Below are 20139 nucleotides of genomic sequence, written 5' to 3'. Positions count from 1 at the left end.
CTAGACAAGAGCAGAAAGAACCTGATGGGGAAGGGGTCACAGAGTTCGCACAGGCTACTCTGTCACCTGGTGGGGTGCCTGGCCCAATCTCAGGGCCTTTCCCATCCCCCACCCCACATCAGGAGCGGGTCTCTGCCCCAGCCTCCCACACCCACCACTCAGAAGGACTATCCCCTCCAGGAGCAAAGCTTTAATTCCAGAGTTTTAGTGTATTTACAAAAGTCCACAGTTCCAGCAGGCAGCCCTATTGTTCTGTGCTCTGTGCTCACGCCTGCCTTCTGACGGTCAGCTCACTCTTTGCTTGTGCAGGCAGGGGGCAGAGGGGTGCCCAGTTTCTATTAGTGTAACATAACTGATCCAAAGATTGCTTATCTACTGTGAAAAAGGCCCAGGGACCAACTAGAGGCCCCTAAGCTGCCTTGCTTGGGCGGTGAGGCGAGGCACCCCATCTCTGCAGCCACAAGCTTGGGCTCCTGGCACACTCAGCCTCTCTCAGGATCTCACACACACACACACAAACACACACCTGTCTCATACACAAGGCTGAGCCCCTGGCAGTGCTCCGGCAGCTGAGATAATCTATGTACACTTGGAGAGTAGCACCAAGTAGGTGGCTGACAGCCATGCTGGCCCTTCCAAGGCCCTCGTCCAGAAAAAGGGTCCGAAGGGCATCCAGCACTGTCCTTCCGGCCCCCCCCGCGAGGGGGCGGTGGTCCTAAGGGCAGGCCCCTCCCGGGAGGGGCGTGGCCTCACCGCAGGAGGCGGGGCGCCGGCGAGAGAGAGGGTGGGGCACGCAGCGCCTCCTCGATGTCCTCCAGGCAGCCCAGCAGGTCCATGTCACGGAGCACGCGGCCCAGCAGCTCCAGCGTGGCCTCGCGCCGCGGCGTGCGCCGCCGCCAGGCAGCCAGCATGCTGTAGTGGGCCTCCCGCAGGCAGCGCCCGTTCTGCAGCTCCAGCCGCTCGATCTCGTGCTCGCTCAGCCCCAGCCGGCGCACAAACTCCTTCCAGCGCGACGGGGGCACGCCGTCCACCACGGCATACAGCGTCGCCGGGTCCGCGGGGTCGGCTGCGGGGAAGCAGGCGGTGAGCCTCCCACAAGCCGGCGCCAGCGGCCGCCCGGCCCGCCTCCGTCCCCCCCCCCCTCCGCGCACGCGCACTCTAGGAGCCCCGCCTGCTGCGGCTGGGAACTCACCTTCTGCGCGCTGAATGTGGGTTCTGTCCTCCCACTTCTGAACTGGGGTGGGAATGGGGGTGGAGGCTGGAGCCGCGGAAAGCATGGGGCCAGCCTCCTGGTAGGGTGGGGCCATCTCTCCAGCCTCTGACGGAGCCCTTAACTTAGACCAGTCACGTGGGGTGAAGACGGACCTGGGGGTGAAGGTGGGGTTGGGGATGGGACTGAAGCCCGGGATGGGACTGAAGCCGGTGGTGGGACTGAAGCCCGTGGTGGGACTGAAGCTCGTGGTGGGACTGAAACCTGGAACCGAGGCCAGGGTCTCAGGCTCCCCCTAAAAGAGAGAAGGCACAGCATTAACAAAGGAGAGGAAAAACAGCCCTAACCCTCTTTACTCTTGAAGGGGGCTGGGATTAGAGGGAGTTAGGGGTGGGGTGGGGGGGTTCATTTGGGTACCACAGGATTATTATGGAAAATCAGGGAAGGTTGGGGGTAGGTTCCTAGTTTCATCTTACCTCCTTTGTAGGTGTCGATTTCCCACAAACTGAGAAAAAAGAAACAAAGCGTCACAAATTTCACTTCCTCTCTCAGCCCTGGCGCCCATACTGGGGCTGGCCGTGGGGACTTGTGGTGACATGCTTCAGGGCTAAAGTGGCCCCAGGGACAAGAGAACTATTGATGCAATGTGACCTTTCACAAGCCATCGGAGCTGTCTCCTGCCGACAAGGTTCTCAGCAGCAAACTAAGGGGACACTCCTCATACCCCTCCAAGTTGGTCTGTCTTGCCCATTCACCCTCCTCCCACATCCCTGCCAGCATGCTTTCCCCTCCCAAAGGCCCCACTCACTCACCAGTGGAGAAGAACCTGGGCATCTGCCGTTGGTAGCGGCACATTAAAACAACGGAGAAGGATAAAACACAAATGCCAAAGAAGATCACCAGGGGCAACAGCACTGTGGTACCTGGAGACAAGGCAGGCTGTGGTCAGAGGAGGAGGCAACAGGAGGCAGCAGGGCTGGCTGGGTGGGTGCAAGATCAAGGATTAGGACAGGGCAGGTGAGCATGGGAACAGGGTGATCTGTCCTCACCTGGGTCCTGAGGGACCGTAACCTTTTCCACAGGGAGTAGACACAACTTTTTGCACTCTGTGTTTTCCTTACAGCTAAAAGAAGAGATAGCACAGGTAAATAGGGTTCCTTCCATAAGAGGAAGACGGGGGGGGGGGGGGGTGGATCCAGTGTTGCAAATCCTTTGCTTTATGATTATTTTAGCTCTCTCTTGATATAATGGAAAATGAAACCTCTGCTGGGAAATTAAACTGCTCCTGATGGAGAGGAATGAAACCCAATTAATCACAAAATAATTAAATTTTAGAACTGATCTCCAAGAGGCTGTGTAGAAAAAAGTTAAAAGCAGTGAGAGGCGGGTTAGGAATTGCAGCCCATTCATTGGCTAGCAGTGTGACTCCAAGCAAGCCATTTAACCAGTAAGCTTCAGTTTGCTTACTGTAAAATAAGGCTCTTGCCCATCTGCCAGAATTGAGGAGTTAAGTGAGATCTGTCTGCCTGACATATAGTAAGTGCTCAGTAAATGGTAACAGCAACTGAATCCCATGAGAATGATGAGAATCCCCTGGTAAAGAGAGACTGGAGAGCTTTTTCTTGAAATAAACAATCCCTGACTTTGGGAGAGGGATCAAGCAAGCATGTGAAAAGTTTTGAAATACATATTGTTGGGGGCAGCCAGAGAGTACTCTCGAACAAGCATATCTTTCCCTGTTGGGAGCATGGAGTGATAAGAACTCCATGGAGGGCTAAAAGGAGTTCAGGGGAAGGTGAATTCTCAGCAGGAATCTGAAAGCAGGAAGAGGCACTTTTACCCACCGCACAAGCTCCTGGTGAGAACCTCATGGAATGAGTGTGAAAGCTCTCTGAAGCAGCAAAGCAGACTCAGTAGGAAAACAAAACAAGGGGTGCCTGGATGGCTCAGTGAGTTAAAGTCTCTGCCTTCAGCTCAGGTCATGATCCCAGGGTCCTAGGATCGAGCCCCGCATTGGGCTCTCTGCTGAGCAGGGAACCTGCTTCCCACCCCGCCTCTGCCTGCCTCTCTGCCTACTTGTGATCTCTGTCAAATGGATAAATAAGATCTTTAAAAAAAAAAAAAAGAAAGAAAGAAAGAAAACAAATAGTTCAGTGTTCAGTGTCGGACACTTTGTAGCTCTATAACCATCCAAGTGAATGTCATCAGCCTTACTTTGAAGGTGAGTAAACTAAAACCCCGAGATGTTAAGTAACTTGCCCAAGGTCAAACAGCCTAAGTGGCTTGACTGATATTTAAACCCAGATCAACTGAACTTTAGAACCCTGAGTTCCTTCTTTGCAAGCAAGTGTTTAAGACTAGGCTCCGTGGAGCCAAAAAAGGTAAGGAGGCCTGAACAGAGACTGGGGAAGAAATACTATATTGCAGCAAAGTTGCCATCAGTGATAAGAAGCACCATCACTTACTACACACACACAGAGCTGCCAGTTAAACCATAATACCTCTCAATTATTAGATGAAGCCTGATTTCAGAGATGTGAAAATGCACGTCCTAGAATCAATGAACTGTAGTAGATCCTGTCACCCCAAAATCCAAATGTCTGAATTAAAAGAACTGCAAGGCTGTGAAGTATGAGCCTCCATTCCCAAAGACTCCTTCAGATTTTAGGAGCAAGTCCCCAGCGGGTGGGGAGAAGGAGTAGCTGGAAGGACTGTCTGGTGTACTGACACGAAGTGACAGCCACTCAGCCAGTAAGAGCCAGAGCATCTTGGGGTGTCTCCCTTGCCCTGCTGCTGGCTCTCACCTGCAGCCACCCCATCCTACCCCAAACCCCCTCCCCACCCAATCCAGTGCCCAGCAGCTGACAGAGATACTTACTGAACACAAGGTATGCATTCATTGACTCTTAGAAAGAAACCCGCGTGACAGGTGCACACTGTGTTCTGTTTCTCTGTGCCTGTAGGGGGAGATGCAGCACAGCTAGGGGAGGGCCCCCCTGCAACCCCAAGGATCACAGGGAAAACCAGAAGGGGCAGGGGGGTAGATGGCCAGAGTGTAGGTGGTCCCACAGATTTCGGGAGTGGGAAGGAATGAAAGTGTTGTGTGGAGGGGGCGGCACAGAGGCAGAGAGCTTCCTCCTGAGCCTGAGCCGGGACCACCCTGAGGCAGGGGGGAGACTGGGGTTGAGAGAGACATGCTCACAGGAGATGTGCACTGTGCCATTGAGACAGAGGCTGCAGTTCATGCACTCGAAAAGGGTTGCACTCCAATAACGCCGGTACTGGTTCTCCCGGCAGCCGCACACAGTGTCCTGGGACACAGTGCAAGGAGAAATCTCCACCTGGTTCATTTCTGGAGAGGGGAGGAGATGGAGTGTGAGCCCCTGCCCCACAGCAGTGTGTGTCTTTCTCTGTACACGTCCCCACCCATGCACTCACCCATGTACAAGCATTCCCACCCACACCCACGAGCAGAAATGTCTGCCCTCGCACATAGGCGTAGGCACTGCTTTAACCTAGCTACCTGACACTCTGTTCAGAGCCCTTGCTGCCTCCTAAGACTCACCTTTTCGGCATTTGGAGCAACTGAGGCACTGTGTGAGGTGGTTCTCCGAAGCTGTAAAGGTGCCGTTTTCACATTCCCTGCAGTCTGTGTCCAGCCCCGGGCCGGGACAGTCCTTGTACAGGTAGGTCCCTGTGATGGAGTAGCAGGGTTAGGTAACAGCGAGAGCTCAAGGAAGGAACCCCCGCTAGAGAGAACAGCCAGGATCCCCCACCCCCACCCCAAGTGTCTAAGAGAGGAAAGAAGGGACAAAATCCCAGCCCAGGAGAGGCAGCAAAGTCAGGAGACTGGAGGTAAGGTTCCAGGTTCTAGAACCTCTGGAAAAGGCAAAGGAAGAAGCAGGACCCCATTACTGAGCAGGTTCGCTGTTACCACTTTCTCCTACCTTTGTGGCACTTCGTACAGCAAATGGAATTATCTTGAGGGTGAATATATTTTCCTTGGGGACACAGAATAGCTCTCTTCTCCCGGTTCCTGACGTGAGGGACCAGTGCCATAACCCTTAAGGGGTATATTTCCACCAACAGAGCCAAGAGCACCTGGGGAAGAGTCAGACAGAGGAGATTCCATCAGGAGGGGGTGGATGGGAGCCTTGGAGGTAGCAAGTCAAAGCCTTCCCAGCACAAGTCCCTTCTCAGTGGAACATTCTCCCTAGGCCACTCCTGCTCACTCCATGTTCTTCCTCTAAGCTCAGACAGGTGGCCCCATGTGATCCAGTGCTTAATTCTTCCCTCGTTGTTCTGTGGACTAATTTTTGTCCTTCCAGGTCAAGGCTAGTGGACCCCTGAGCTCTATTTTATCCTTTTTTCATAGCAGCTAATAGTGCTGGACACAGGGCAGGTGTTTAAGGAAGGGGGGTGGTGGTGGTGGTGGTGGTGGTGGTGGTGGTGGTGGTTTTGATTGGGAACTTGCAAGTGACTTCAGTTATGGCCCTTCCTTCCAACAAGGAGCCCTAAGAATTGGGGTGACGTTTCTCCATCAGGACGCTATGATCACAGTGTATTCGCCTTGTGAACATTCACAGAGGTGAACAGTTAGGTAGGATCTGTGCACATTCCTGGATTGTGTGTTTTTTTTTTTTTAAAGATTTTATTTATTTATTTGACAGACAGAGATCACAAGTAGGCAGAGAGGCAGGCAGAGAGAGAGAGAGAGAGAGAGGAGGAAGCAGGCTCCCTGCTGAGCAGAGAGCCCGATGTGGGACTCGATCCTGGGACCCCGAGATCATGACCTGAGCCGAAGGCAGCTGCTTAACCCACTGAGCCACCCAGGCGCCCCCTGGATTGTATTCTATTGGCAAAAATGTTTTTTATAAAATCAGATTGGCGTGGAAGTAAGTGATGTTTCTGTGGGCACCATTCCTGGGGAGTGGGCAGAAGCAAAAGGAAGAATTTCTTTATACATCTCTATCAGAACCTCACTTAGGAGGGTGCCTGGGTGGTTCAGTGGGTTAAGCCTCTGCCTTCGGCTCAGGTCATGATCTCAGGCTCTCTGCTCAGCAGGGAGCCTGCTTCCCCTCTCTCTCTTTGCCTGCCCCTCTGCCTATTTGTAACCTCTCTCTGTCAAATAAATTTTTTAAAATCTTAAAAAAAAAAAAAAGAACCTCACTTAGGATTTTGCCCTGGGCCTCCAGGCCATATCCTCTTCCACCACTAAATCTGCAGAGGCCCCAGGCTAGCCAGGGCAAATGGGGAGGGGAGTAAAAGGGAAAGTTCTGGGTCAGGAACGAGGTAGGTGACTGATGAAGTTTAGGAGAGGACAAAGGCATGTAGGTTCCACGCAGCTGGAGCTGGCCAGAAGCGGGTGGTCAGGCTCAAAGGACCAGCAAGTCTAGAGCTGAGGGTGGATGTGGGAGTCCTGATGCCCTCTACACACCAGGGCATTCTGGGAGGCATGTTCACAGTCTTGCGCGAGCGCACAACAACCGAATCACCTGCTCTGTTCTGGCCTCAGAGCCAGGGACAGCAAAGCCAGGAGTGGGGGTCAAGCTCCAACCCAGACTTTGTCCCTTGATCTCCGGTCAGCCTCTTTCTGACTCTCCCTGGGCCTGGATTTGTTTTTCCCTCTGTATACATACTTTATGTCAAGATAAGAGGATGTCCTCAAACTGTGTTAAACACTGGGAAGCAACAGGCTAATAATCAGATCATGGAAACCCCCATCTGGGACAGGAGGGCTCGGCAGCCCACGGCCTGGGCAGGCAGGCAGGTAGGCAGGTAGGGAGGTCATGCTCTGAGGCACCCTCTGGGGGACGCTGCAGCCTGGAAGCTGGAGGCTCAGCCAAGAACAGAAACCTGTGCAACAGCAAGGGCTGTTGCGAGGGCAGCACCCTCCTTGACCCACTCCGGAACTGTCATCTCCCCTGAACAAGATTGGGGCATTCAGGGCAACAGGAAGAGTTTGGGGTGGTTATGGGAAGAACTTCCCAATCCTGAAAGTGTGGTTCCTTTCCCTGAAGAAGAGCTCTCAGCGCCTAAGGTTACTGGCACTTAAAATTCCATGGGAGCCCGCCCACCCCTCCACCCCCAGAAGCACAGCCAAGCAGCAGAGACAGAGTCAGGGAGAAAAACTAGGGGCTCCAGTTCTGGGACAGCCTTGGTGGGGAGCTTTTCGGGGACCACTGGCATGTGAGGTATAAGCTTCCCAGGAATGGGAGCGAGGGAGGGAGACATTAGGCTTTGTGAAGCCTAGTGTCTCCTTCCCTCTCCAGCACTTTGGGGGTTAAGTCAGATCCGGGAAAGGGAAATCTTTTCCCAGCAGCTCCGCCCAGTGACTCAGGCCAGGGAGGGAGGGCATCTAGGGGAAGGGAGAGAGAACTAGCAGCTTCCCCAGCTCCTCAAGGGTCATGAGTCAGCACAAAGACGGAGGGACTGGCCAGCCATTAAGACCCCATGTGAGCCCTTCATCCTGTGGGCCAGGCTCTCCCTCCAATCCCCACTCGGAGTACACTTCCTCCCCCTCCTTTTCCCTCTCAAAAGAGCCAGGCAAAGGACCCCTGTCCCACTTGGGCCACGTATTTCGGGAAATGGCTCCCTCTCCCATTCCATCCCAAAGGGAAGTCTCCTCAACCCCTGGCTTCCTCCCATCGGGGTCACTACCCACCCCTCCCTGAGGGGCCTCTCAGCTCCATCCCGCCCCTCAGCATCCTTCCTTTAGACCAGGTCCCGCCTGGCTCCTCCTCCCCGTTAGACCAGTCCCCAACTGACAGGCCCTATCCCTGGGTTCTCACAGGAGCCCCCTGACACTCCCCAGCTGCAAAAGAAAGCAAAGCAAGGCTGCCCTCCCACCCGGGGTTCACTGCATTCCCACAGCCTGGCTGGTTCTGGCCAGTGGGATTGGGGTTGGGGACTTCCCTGGGGTCCCCAAACAACCCTTAGGAAATGAGGCCAGTTCTGAGTCTCCACAGCCCTCTCCCCTGCCCCAGACGTCCACTGGCAGCTGAGGAAACATTCCAGAACCCTGAACACCCACATCCAGGAGTGAGGAAGCAGGTGAGAAGAGATGGAAGAGGGCCAGCCCTATTTCCCTGGTCTCTATAGCCTCCACAATGCCCCAGCCAGCCCTCTCTGACCCCTAGTAGCCAGAGCCTCAGGCACGGGCTGGCTTCAAGGAGCAGGTCCTCGGTCGCTGTACCCTGCAGCTAAATTAGGAGGTAAGCAAGCTCTGAGCCCCAAGACCCTAGCCAGGAGCAGGGGAAAGGCAGGAAGCTGGGAGGTGCCTGTGTAGAGCCAGTTGAGGGGGTGGCCCAGCACCCCTCAGACTCCCCAACAACTTCCGCCTGGGGAGACTTTAAAGTGTGACTTCCTGTGCTGGGGCTGCAAAGGGGGTGGAGAAGCCCCAGGAGAAACCCAGAGAGCGCGAGGGACCCTGTGGTCTAACCCTGGCCCAGCACCTCCGGACCTTAGCAGGGCCCTTCCCCTGCATTAATTTGTTCATTAAATTAAAATGCGTTTGTTCTTGGAATGTCAAAATTTCTGGGGAGTTTTATGACAGCTTCTCCTCCAAGAGCTCAGTTGCAATCCCACCTCCTTCTCCTGAAGCCCCCCATTAATCCCACTTACCCCGCTCAAGCTCATTAGATGCTCAGCCCCCTGTGATCTTCAATACCGCGAATTAACAATATCTACTTTTGGCTCTAGTTATAATTATCCTGGGGAGTTGATATGATCTCCCCAAACAGACCATAAACTCTATGAGATGAACGATCAGAGAGAGAGTGTGGTCAGAGATAGCATCTTATCCTCCTGGGTATCTCCTCAGCTCCCAAAATGACAGGAGCAAAGTAAATAATGATGGGTTGGCCAGACTAACAACTCATCTGTGCTCCCCTCCAGCTGAAGCCACTGCTTCCCAGAGAGGGGAGGAGAGAGTCAGTGCCCCTTGTAAGAACAGACCTGCCTCCGGGGGAGAGTTTTCTTTTTTTTTTTTTTTTAGATTTTTATTTATTTATTTGACAGAGAGCGATCACAAGTAGACAGAGAGGCAGGCAGAGAGAGAGAGAGAGGAAGGGAAGCAGGCCCCCCGCCGAGCAGAGAGCCGGATGCGGGACTGGATCCCAGGACCCTGAGATCATGACCTGAGCCGAAGGCAGCGGCTTAACCCACTGAGCCACCCAGGCGCCCCAAGGGGGAGAGTTTTCAAACCATGCCCCGAACTTCCCACACACATGCGCACCCACCCACACACTCCCCCACCGGAGAGTCTGACAAGTGCTCCTCTCCTAAGCATCACTGGTGACTGAAGGCAGCCCATACAAACGACAGGAAGGCAGAAAAGGGTTTGAGAAGCCCTGCTCTAGCCTGTTAGTTGCGTACTTCATCTGGCTATTCCCGAACCCTTAAGGTGCCCCATACTCAATGGAACCATCTCCTGGGCTAGAAATGTCACACAACATACTTCTCAGCACCAGTGCCGAAAGCTCTGCGGCCCTTCTCTCCTCGAGCGCCCTGCCCACCGCACCTCCCCACCCAGTCCCCATCCATTGGGTCTGCCGGTTCATCTTGCTAGTCCTCCTTCGGTGATCTCTCAGTCCTGCCATACCCACGGGTTTCCTCACACTTGGATTATTGCAACTGTCTTCCCGCTGACTGCTCCGATCCATCCTACACACTCGTCTGTGTTCACGCTTCAGCTTGTACTTCTCCAGAGCCTGACCTGGAACATCATGTCCACACAAGTCCCTCCTTCCCTGAATGAGCACTTGCAGGGGTCCATTGCTGCTATTCGGAACATTCTCAGAAGCCATGGGCCCTCAGAGAACTGTTTCTGAATGAATGAAAGAATGAACGAATGAATGGATGGATTCCTCTACCTCGGACCCCATTCAAGATTCTCTCTTCATTTCCTCCCCCAATCCCTCCAATTTTCTCATTCTCATTTCTTCTTGTTCTTCAACCTGCTCCTTGCACTCCAGCCAAGGGGTCCTTCCACCCCTACCTACTCCCAACACAAAATCCCACCTCTCCCTCCCCCCACTCCCCAAACCAGTCTCCCTTCTTTCCAGCCACCCTGCCAGCCACTGACTTCAAATCTCAGCCCCAAAACCACTTTTCTGTGAGGTTTTCCCTTCCTCATTCCATCTGACCCATGCCTGTTCCTTGATTCATGCCACAAAGAGTTAGGGAGCACCACTGCTCATGCGTCCCATTCTCTGCTGGGTCAGAGACAGCAGTCTAGGCAGAAGGTGCTCCTGGAGCATCACCAGAGTGGAGACAGCTGGGACCAGAGTGGAGACAGCTGAGTGATGCTCATTCCCTTCCCTGGCTGTGCCTCCCATGTCCCCATCAGTGTTCTAAGACACCACACCAAAACGCTTTTGTGGGTATTTTCCCCCTAGACTGTGCTGAAATGATTTTTTGGCTGTAAGCTGTCTTGGGTCCCAGACTATAAACTCCTTGAGAACAACAAAATCCTACAGGCTTTGTCTCAGTCTCTCCAGTCTTCTTCCCCACTATCCCCCCACACAAGCCTAACTCCAGTGCTCAGTATTGCCCACTGAATGGCCAGCAATTGAAAATCTCGGACAGACCTCCATACCTTCCGTTTTCCTTCCAGCTCCAGGCTGAGCTTGGGTCCCCCACCATCTCCACCCCAGTCCCCAGGCACTTTCCTTTATCTGTTGAGACTACCCTTACCTTCTGTTTTCTAAACACAGTAGCCACCAAACAATACTACTAACTGGAACAAGACAAATCTAAGTGCTTTCCACTTGCTATACCTTATTCCTCTACTAGAATGTAGACTCCATGGGGACAGAGATTTTGTTCACTGCTGTCATCCCAGCACTTAAAATAATGTCTAATACAGACCCAGCACTTGATAAGTTGAATACTTAACCCACAGTTGATCTTGAACAACACATTAGTTAGGAGCACGGGGCAACACCCCTCCCTTAATGAAAAATCCATGTATAACTTTTGACTCCCCCAAAACTTAACAACTCATAGCCTACCTTTGACTGGAAGCCAAACCGAGGGCGGAAACAATTGATTAACACACATTTTGTATGTTCTGTGTTTATACCATATTTTTACCATCAAGTAGGTTAGGGAAATGAAAATGTCATTAAGAAAATCATAAACAGAAAATACATTTACAGTTCTGTAGTTAATGGGGAAAATCTGCACATAAGTGGACCTGTGTGGTTCAAACCCCTGTTGTTCAAGGGTCAACTTTGTATCAATCTACTTAATCTTCAGAACGACATTTGGAGGTAGTGTTTATTACATACGTTTTAGATATAAAGAAACTAGGACATGGAAGGTTCTGTAGCCTGCCCAAAGTTCAGGCAACTAGTCAGTGAGGGAGCCAGGATTTAAATCCAAGTGACCTACCCCTTAAGAGAGAACGGAAGTAAGACCAGGCAGCTAGACGGGGGCGGAGGGAGCCTGGGAGAAGGACAACCTTGAGAGAAGTCAAGAGACTTCTTGACTTCTTTGTGACTGGGGAGACAGGAGGTGGGAGAGTGAGAAGAAGAGTGAGGCCCAAATGGAGAGAGGTGCTGACTGGGGGGATCAGGGTCTAGAAATGTGGACTCCAAACAGAGGAGAGGGAGGAACCAAAGAGAAAACGTTTCAAAAAAGGAGACTCTCATGGGGAAACCGATAGAAAAGATAGGAATGCTTAGGAGAGACAGGACAAGACCCAGAGAAGACGGGAGGAGAGGAGAGTGGGGAGGATCTGGGCTAGGGAAGGGCAGAGACATAGAAGAAACCAGCCAGCACACGCCAGGAAAATCCACCCCAGCAGGTGGGAGAGAGGTGCTCGGAGTATGACACAGGATGACTCCGGGACAGGCAGGGAGATCGAGGATACACTGAAATGAGGCTGAGGCACAAGAAAGGGACATTTTCCAGTGACGAAAACAACTTTCTACTAACTTCCCCAAACCACGCTGTAAAAGAAGAAACCAAGAGATTGTTGTTTAGGCCTGTGGGAAGGGGGCCGGAAGGCAGGCACAGGGACAGGACTGGACCAGGTGGAGGTGAGGCTAGTTGTCCAACAGAGGCCACCCATCTAGAAGCTGAGCCAGAGGCAGGGGGTGCAGAATGCCTCCAGGTGGGCGTCCTGGCCCTGGGAAGTGCACTGCCCTGTCCAGTTCCCACACTACTCCCAAATATGCCCCTCCACACAGGCAAAAACACATAGCATCCCAAACTTACCCACCAACCCATAGCCGTTCCCAGACTCAGTTTCCCCCTTTACTAGCATCGAACTCCTACCCTCTGCCAGGGTTTACTCAGCCGGGGCCCAAGCGCATCCCACCTCCCTGCCGCTGCACAGGGTCCACCCCCCACACACACCCGCTGGCCAGCTGACCAGAGGACAGAACTCTGAATCATGGGGACTCCCTTCTTCCATTCCTTTCCTTACTCTTTGGAATCTGCCCCATCCTCGGGGATCACCTGTCCCCACATTCCCGGCCACCTCCTAGCCCCAGCAAACTTCCTTGGTTGTCCTCAGGTTCCCTTTCACTGTCCCCCTGGCCTCCGACTAGCGCCGGAGGCCCGAATGAGGAACCCGAACTTCTGGCCGCGTTTGAAGTGGGGCCACGCTGGCCCGAGGCCGGGGGCCGGGACGAGGGCCCACTGGAGCGAGGCGGCGTCCTCCCCTTCTCTCCCCACCCCTCCCCCAGCCCACTCGGCCCTTGTCCCAGGGCTCACCAGTGGCAGCAGCAGGCCAGGCACGGTGGGGAGGCCCATGACCGGCCAGCGGTGGCCTCTTACTCCCCCATCAGGGCTCAGGCAGTGGCGGCGGCGGTGGCGGCGGCGGCGGCGGAGTCCGGGATGTGCGGGCCCGCCGGGTCCCAAGAGCAGCCCGGGCCGCGGGCAGGGGAGCTGAGGTGGAGACTGGAGTGAGGATCACGGCTCAGTCCCGGGCCGGGATCTCCAACCCCAAAGTCCGGAGCTGGAGCCCGAGTCCTAAGAACTGGAAGAAAATTAAAGCAGAAAGGAGCGAGGAGGTGGGAGGGGAGGGAGAGAGCGGCAGATAGGGTGTTGCAACTGCGGGACAGGAAGAGCCTGGGGGAGGAGAAGGGAGGAGGCGGGAGGAGGGGGCGAAGGGCTGTAACCCTTTGGAGCTCAGTCAGAGGCGCCCGAGTCCCGGATCCAGCGGCCTCTGGCCCCCAACCCACCAATCCGACCCCTCCCTAGCCAACACCAAGGGACCCTAAGCTCCTCCCTCCTCATTCACCCGGTCACCGACCTTTCCCACGTGAACACCGACTCAGGGCTTTGGAGTAGCAGTCACTGGGTTCCAGCTCAGGAGGCTCTACTTTTTAGCTCGGTGGTCCTGGACCAGCAAACTATGCTCTATGAGTCTGTCTTCCAATTTGCCACGTGGAGGGAACCTAGCTCAGGGAGTAGGTTGTAAGGGTTTTACTGAGACAGAACAGGTTGAGTGTCTGACCCATGACAGGTACTCAGTGTTCCTTAGTAGCTCTTCCCTTGCCCCCCAAGTTCTCCACTGACACCCTAGTCTCCCACTTTCTTGGGTGTTTATCCCTCCAACCCAGACTCGGAGTGAACCCTCACCCTAGTTTTCCATCCTGACTGGGGCCCTGACACCCTCCCCCGCTACTCTGTTCTCATCCACCCTGCCTGGCTGAGGCCCCTAGCTGCTGATCCTGGCTCCCCCACAAAAAATCGAGGGACCTGAGGCAAAACCTCCTCCGAGCCTCATTTACTAAGTGAGAGTAACATTGCCTGGCCCACCTACATGGGGGAAATGATGTCATGAGGATTAATGAGATCGTATCTGTGAAAATGCTTTGGAAATTAAAGATACCTCAATCACGTTTTACCAGTACATTCTCAGTGCCCCTCTCCCAAATATTCTGATATATCAATCCTAATTGACCTTGAACATGATCTGCCACAGCCTTCTGCTTTATACGTAAGAAAACTGAGACCTGGAGTTACACATGCAGGTTCTCTGCATGCCAGCTGAAACCGGGAGCTCCAACTTCAGCCCAAGGGCCCATTTTACTATGATAGACAACATTGTCACTTTTCTATCTGTCCGCTTGAATCAGACGATACCATCCTCTGGGTGTTTCAGGCCACTCCCCTTTGTGCAGGGTATCTCCCAGATGAGTCCCACAACAAGGGTACAACTTTCACCCTAATAACCTCTGGGCACAATGACTTTCATAGTGCCCAGCCCAGGCACGAGGTACACCGCCCCCCAAAAAAAAAGGGAGACCGGAGAGGTCTTTGTGACTTGGAACCAGAGCTCCTGGCCCTTTCTCTCCTGGATCTACCAGCTGACCCCACCTCTTGTACTCCATCCTCCCTGGCTCTCCCTGGCCTCCCCTCTTTGATCCTGAGGGCATGGCATCTGTAGAAGGGAATGGAGCTCACATGCCTGCTACCCAGGGCTGACTTCACCCCACCCTCCAGCTTCTGAAAAAATAAGTGTTTACCATACATTAAGCATTCAATAAGTGGTAGCAATGTTAGTAATTGCACAATTAACAGTATTCCCAATTGAGAACAACTTTTATGGGGTGCCTGGGTGGCTCAGTGGGTTAAGCCGCTGCCTTTGACTCAGGTCATGATCTCAGGGTCCTGGGATTGAGTCCCACATCGGGCTCTCTGCTCAGCGGGGAGCCTGCTTCCCTCTCTCTGTCTATCTGCCTCCCTTTCTACCTCCTTGTGATCTTTCTCTGTCAAATAAATAAATAAAATCTTTAAAAAAAAAATTTTAAAAAAAGAACAACTTTAATGTCCTGTTTTTAATGTCACGATGAATTTTTAATAGTCTGCGCCACCTGTCAAAGCCATTACACTTAGCCAGGCACAAAAAGAGAGTTTCTTTCATTGTTGAGGTTAAAAGTGTATTTACTTTAAATTTTGAAAATTTTGGTATTAAATTGTTCAATAAAGTGGCTCAGTGGGTTAAGCCTCTGCCCTCAGCTCAGGTCACGATCTCAGGGTCCTGGGATCAAGCCCGCATCAGGCTCTCTGCTCAGCAGGGAGCCTGTTCTCCCTCTCTCTCTGCCTGCTTGTGATCTCTGTCTGTCAAATAAATAAATAAAATCTTTTTAAAAATAAATAAATAAAAATAAATAAATTTTCAATAAAATTCTGCCTTAAAAATATGGTGAGAGGTGGGTGCTTGTAGGCATATGAAAGGCTAACTAGTCTCATGGAGGAGGTGAGATTGTGGACATGACCCCTCCAGAGGAAGAAGAAATAATGGTGATGGAGGGAATGGAAGAGATGGAGGAACAGGAGAGGGGTGAACTAAGGCATGATAGAATTGGCTGTTAGGGCTTGTGAACTAACAGATGAAGGGAAAAGAGCACAGACCCCTCCCCCCATGCCACACGTGTGTATGTGTGTGTGTCTCACACATACCACAAACACACACACACACACACACACACACACACACACATACACACACAGTAGCAGCAGAATGATCAAAAGGACACTGCTCCAAGTCTGGGTGACTGGGGTTCCAGCCCCAGCCCCATCACATGACTCCATGTCTCACAGGGAGCCAGGATGTGTCATAGCAGGAGACCTCACTGGTTCTGTAAGAATTAGAAGCTTGGGCAAGTCACTTCACCTGCCAATCAATAAGGAAAAGAAAGCAACCTGAAGACTTTCTTCTCTGACACCCATTCTGACTCCTAACCCTGGGGTCCAAGGGTCTGTACAGATAAGAGATAAACAGCTCAGGGTGGAAAGGCAGTGGGCCAGGAGAAACTCCATTGTGGGTTGTGGGGGGAGGGGAGGAGGAGCTGATCACTCTCTTCCAGGCTTTGTCCTGCAGCCAGAGGAGAGGGTCTGGGGCCTGGGAGAGGAAAGGCCCAGAGAGCAAAGACAAAGACAGGCTGAACCTGAGGGTTCGAACAGAGGTTGTGACACCACCATTTTCCCCTCATCAGTTCAAGTCTAGGAAAGGGAAGTTTGAAGTCCTCACGTCAGTTCCTGTCACAACCTTTTCTACCTCTCCGTTCCTTTCACGGCCTACCCCTCCTTCTCCAAGGTTCCCGTGGCTCCTCAGGACAGGGAAGATTGTAATTGAGAGGGGTAAGACCAAGGCAGCAGGGACTTGTCCTCGAAGATGAGGAAGAGTAACTTCCGGCTTCCGGGTCTGATGCTAGAATGGAGGAAGGAACCGAGATTCCAAAAACCGGGGCTCCACTCACATCCCCATTGCTCCTTTAATACAAGCACAAGGCTTCCTGCTGCTGCTGTCTGCAGTGATGAGAGGTTAAGAATATACCAGGCTTGGAGGTTCCAGAAGGTTCGAACTGGCCTGTGTCTCATCCTCCCCCACACCCCACCCCTCCTAACAAACTACTGGGCAGTTGATGGGGAGATGGGCAGGTGAGGGCATTATCTTGAGACTGGGTGCGGAGTCACTCCAATTGCACTTAGCAGTTGGAGAGGTGGATGACTGATGACGTAAGTAAAGTTGGGGAGGGAAAGGAAGTTCCAACAGTGGACGAGGGTGAGTCATCCCAATCACTGCCCAGTAGGTGTCCTAAGGGGGACAGCACCATGGCTTTGCCATCCAACCCTAACATGGTGTTGGCCACCTAGCAGGTGCTCAGTGATGCCCACAGAGGAGCTGGCGGTACAGTTGGTCTCTGCCAAGACCCCTGAAGAATGGCTGCTTCCATTGTGAAGCCAAGGGCTTTGGAGGGTCCCCTCGCCCCACCCTGGGACCTCCGACAAGCTTGGGCAGTGACCCAAGGACTTGTGTCCCCTCCCTACCTCCTCGATGGTGCCCCTGCACAGCTCTCCAGACATTCCTTATGCAGCAAATATTTATTGAGCGCCTGCCTACTTGCTCTAAGCTGGACACCGGGCTAGACCCTGAGGATACGTAAATGAACAAGACCCTGTCCCTGACCCCAAGGAGCTCCACAGTCTAGATGGGGAGGCAGGCACAAAGGAACAAGAAAGCATACATCATCAGCTCTAAACATCAGGCAACATCAGCTCTAAAACAGATGTTATGCTGTGCTACGGGAGTCCAGGGGAGAGGGAAGTGATCAACTCTGGGGAAGACAAGAAGGAACCACAGTCTTTGCAGAAGTAGTGGTGTCAGAGTAGGGTTCTAAGGGATGCGCAGGAATTCTCCAGATGGTGAGGAAAGCTTCCAGGCTGAGCAGAGAACTGGAGCAAATATGTAGAGGTATAAAGGACGCAGAGGCACTGGGATATGGCTCCGTGGGGACGTAGGGCAGATGAGACTGGAAGAGTCCTGGGGCCACCTAAGAATGGCCAAGCCTTTCCTACACTGGTCTGCTCCAGTCCCTGCCCTGGGAAGGGGAATTGCCCAAGAACTAACAAAGGGGGCTTTTGGGTGGTGTTCCCCACTCAAGTTCAAGAAGAGGTGCTAACGTGTCTACTGGAAAGCAGCGAGGCCAGGCCTGGGGCTGGGTAGGAAATGTGCATGCCTTTGTGTTCTCTTGCTTGTGTTTTGTTTCCGGTCGCCAGCGGTTTCCAGGGAAGGTTTCTTGTCGAAGCTCCAAGTTTGGCCTGGCTGATCCAAGGGAAAGGCAGACTTGTTTGCACTTGAGAAGGGAAATCAGCGTCTTCTCAAGGCAGGACCAGAGGGTACAGGGCAGGAGACAGGGCCATTCCGGGCAGGTTCCTTGGCCATTTCTGTAGCCCCTTTCCCATCCTGCTTCCCTCCCCCACACCAAAGGCAGTTGGGCAGCTCTGAGAGGAAGTCCCCAAACTTTCTCTCATCCTGCCAAGCCTTCCCCCTCCCACCAGGGGAAGCGCCTGCCTTGGGTGGAGGGGGACACTCTCCTTCCCTCTCAGGGCTCCCCCAGAGTACAGGCTGAGGCGCTGGTCCTCACCAAGCTGGATGGAGATGGGCAGGGGTCCAGGGAGGCATAGGAAGGGGGAGGGGCTGTCAAGGCTGGGAAAGTCGCAGGGCCTGGTGGGGATGAGGAGGGGGATGTGGCATGGGGGCAGAAATGGGAGGGGACGGAGGAGGCTGGAGTGGAGGCCACCTCCCGGGCGCCCCTGCCCCCTCGGCCTGGAGACCAGTAGCGGCTTCGGAGCCTCCGGAGTAGCATGAGGACTGTAATGACCAGGAGGTCAAAGACGAGCTCAGCCATCTCCACCACAGACAGCACTGAGGAGCCGAACCACAGGCTCCACTGGCTGCCCAGGTTGGACAGGAGGGTGACCATCTGTAAGGGAAAAGGGCACACTGACCATGAGGGCCAAGGTGGAAGAAGAGCCCCATCCCTCCTTCCACGAGGCCCACACCCACCCCTTTCGGCCTCTTGGTGGTTCCCTGGACCCCTTCTGTCCAAGTCATACCCATCTGGCACACCCTTCCCTGTCGCCGTACCCAGAGACTTCTTCTGTCCAAGTTCCCCTTCTTCCAATCTTCTCAACCTTCATCCTTGTCCCCTCTCCTTTCCTTTTCCCCTACCTTCAAAGCCTAGACCCCTGTGGCCCCCCAGAGGCACCCCCTTGTTTTCCCTCACAGCCACCCACTAAGACCTCCAAGAGAATCACAGACTCAGTAAGGACATACCGTGACGGAGGGAGACTCGGAGTTGGTTTTGTATTTCAGCTCCTTGAAGAAGATGTTGAGTTTGGCGACGCCATTTCTTTGGAGTAGAGGAGAGGGTAGAAGAAATGGCAATGGATTAACTTCTCAGACCCTCATCACATCCTGATCACATCCTCTTCCTAGACTCATTTTTCCTCCCACGGACTCCGTTCCCCAGCCAGATCAGGGCAGGACTGACCTTTTGTTGTTAATAGTATAATTGTTCTGTTGGGATAGCATCCGGAAGACCCAGTCCTGGAAAAGAATGGGGGTGTCAATGGGGTCATCCCATATTCTTCAGGCTTACAGAGTATGGTGTGGCATCAAACACATCTATATACATACCCAGAGAAGACCACAGTTTTACACACACACACACACACACACACACACACACACACACATCCCCTTTTCCCCACTTTACCTGAGATGTCACTGAGGGCCATCGTGAATAACCAGCAGATAGCTGGTAGCCGGTCACACTGGAGATGGAGAAAGGAGCTCAGTGCTTGTGGTGAGGGTCCCCCACTCAAAGGCTTAGCCAAGTACCCTGTACTCTCCCCAGCCAAGTGGCCAGCTGCCCAACCCGTGCCCCAGGGGAAGGAGACACTCACCTGCATGGCTTCCGGCACTTGGTGAAACAGCCCAGGCGGTCCGAGGAAAAGGCATCCTGGAGCTTATAGTAACAGTAACCTGTGGGTGCAGAGATGTGCCCATTTTCCTGGGGCACCTCCACCTTCTTCACCCCAGATCCAAGTGGTCTCCCAAGATACGTGGGTACCCACATCCCAAGTTGCATTATAGCAATGCCACCCAAGTGGAGGCACCAAAAACTGTTTAAAAAATAAAGCTAAAGGGGCGCCTGGGTGGCTCTGAGGGTTAAAACCTCTGCCTTCGGTTCAGGTCATGATCCCAGGGTCCTGGAATCAAGCCCCACATCGGGCTCTCTGCTCAGCAGGGAGCCTGCTTCCTCCTCTCTCTCTGCCTGCCTCTCTGCTTACCTGTGATCTCTGTCTGTCAAATAAAAAATAAAATCTTAAAAAAAAAAAAAAGAAAGAAATTAAGCTAAGTCAGGAAATTTTTTTTTTTTTTTTAAATCCAAAAAAAAAAAGAAAAACCCAAACCCAAATACAACCCAGGACACATCCATGTAAAGATGACTAGGATATGGACAAAAATCTTAAAGTCAAAAAGAAAACTGGGGGGCGCCTGGGTGGCTCAGTGGGTTAAGCCGCTGCCTTCGGCTCAGGTCATGATCTCGGGGTCCTGAGATCGAGTCCCGCATCGGGCTCTCTGCTCAGCAGGGAGCCTGCTTCCCTCTCTCTCTCTC

The 20139-nt window shown here is 53.2% G+C and overlaps 2 protein-coding genes across 4 annotated transcripts in view; both read right to left on the bottom strand.

Annotated features, from left to right (window-relative positions):
* Positions 1-175: 175 nt before the first annotated feature.
* Positions 176-13452, bottom strand: TNFRSF1A (TNF receptor superfamily member 1A). The gene is made up of 10 exons (XM_059403763.1): positions 12935-13452; positions 5158-5311; positions 4776-4904; positions 4413-4562; positions 4089-4167; positions 2260-2333; positions 2023-2133; positions 1687-1715; positions 1193-1505; positions 176-1066 (listed from the first exon to the last, which is right to left on the bottom strand). Exons 1-10 carry the CDS (start codon positions 12971-12973, stop codon positions 750-752), a joined length of 1395 nt encoding a protein of 464 aa, XP_059259746.1. The 5' UTR covers positions 12974-13452; the 3' UTR covers positions 176-749.
* Positions 13453-17041: 3589 nt separating this feature from the next.
* The window catches only part of SCNN1A (sodium channel epithelial 1 subunit alpha), a 25529-nt gene continuing 22431 nt past the window's right edge, over positions 17042-20139 (bottom strand). For all 3 annotated transcript variants that reach the window (XM_059403753.1, XM_059403754.1, XM_059403752.1), the window contains exons 9-13: positions 19424-19502; positions 19234-19291; positions 19009-19064; positions 18792-18867; positions 17042-18438 (exon numbers count right to left, since the gene is read on the bottom strand). In XM_059403753.1, the coding sequence (XP_059259736.1) occupies positions 18058-18438; positions 18792-18867; positions 19009-19064; positions 19234-19291; positions 19424-19502 (650 nt within the window). In that variant the 3' untranslated portion in view covers positions 17042-18057. The remainder of the gene's footprint in view (positions 18439-18791; positions 18868-19008; positions 19065-19233; positions 19292-19423; positions 19503-20139) is intronic.

Source organism: Mustela nigripes, chromosome 6 (assembly GCF_022355385.1).
Source record: "Mustela nigripes isolate SB6536 chromosome 6, MUSNIG.SB6536, whole genome shotgun sequence".
Lineage (NCBI taxonomy): Eukaryota > Metazoa > Chordata > Mammalia > Carnivora > Mustelidae > Mustela > Mustela nigripes.
The sequence above is the reverse complement of the archived record's forward strand: the minus strand, read 5'-3'. Positions and strand labels throughout refer to the sequence as shown.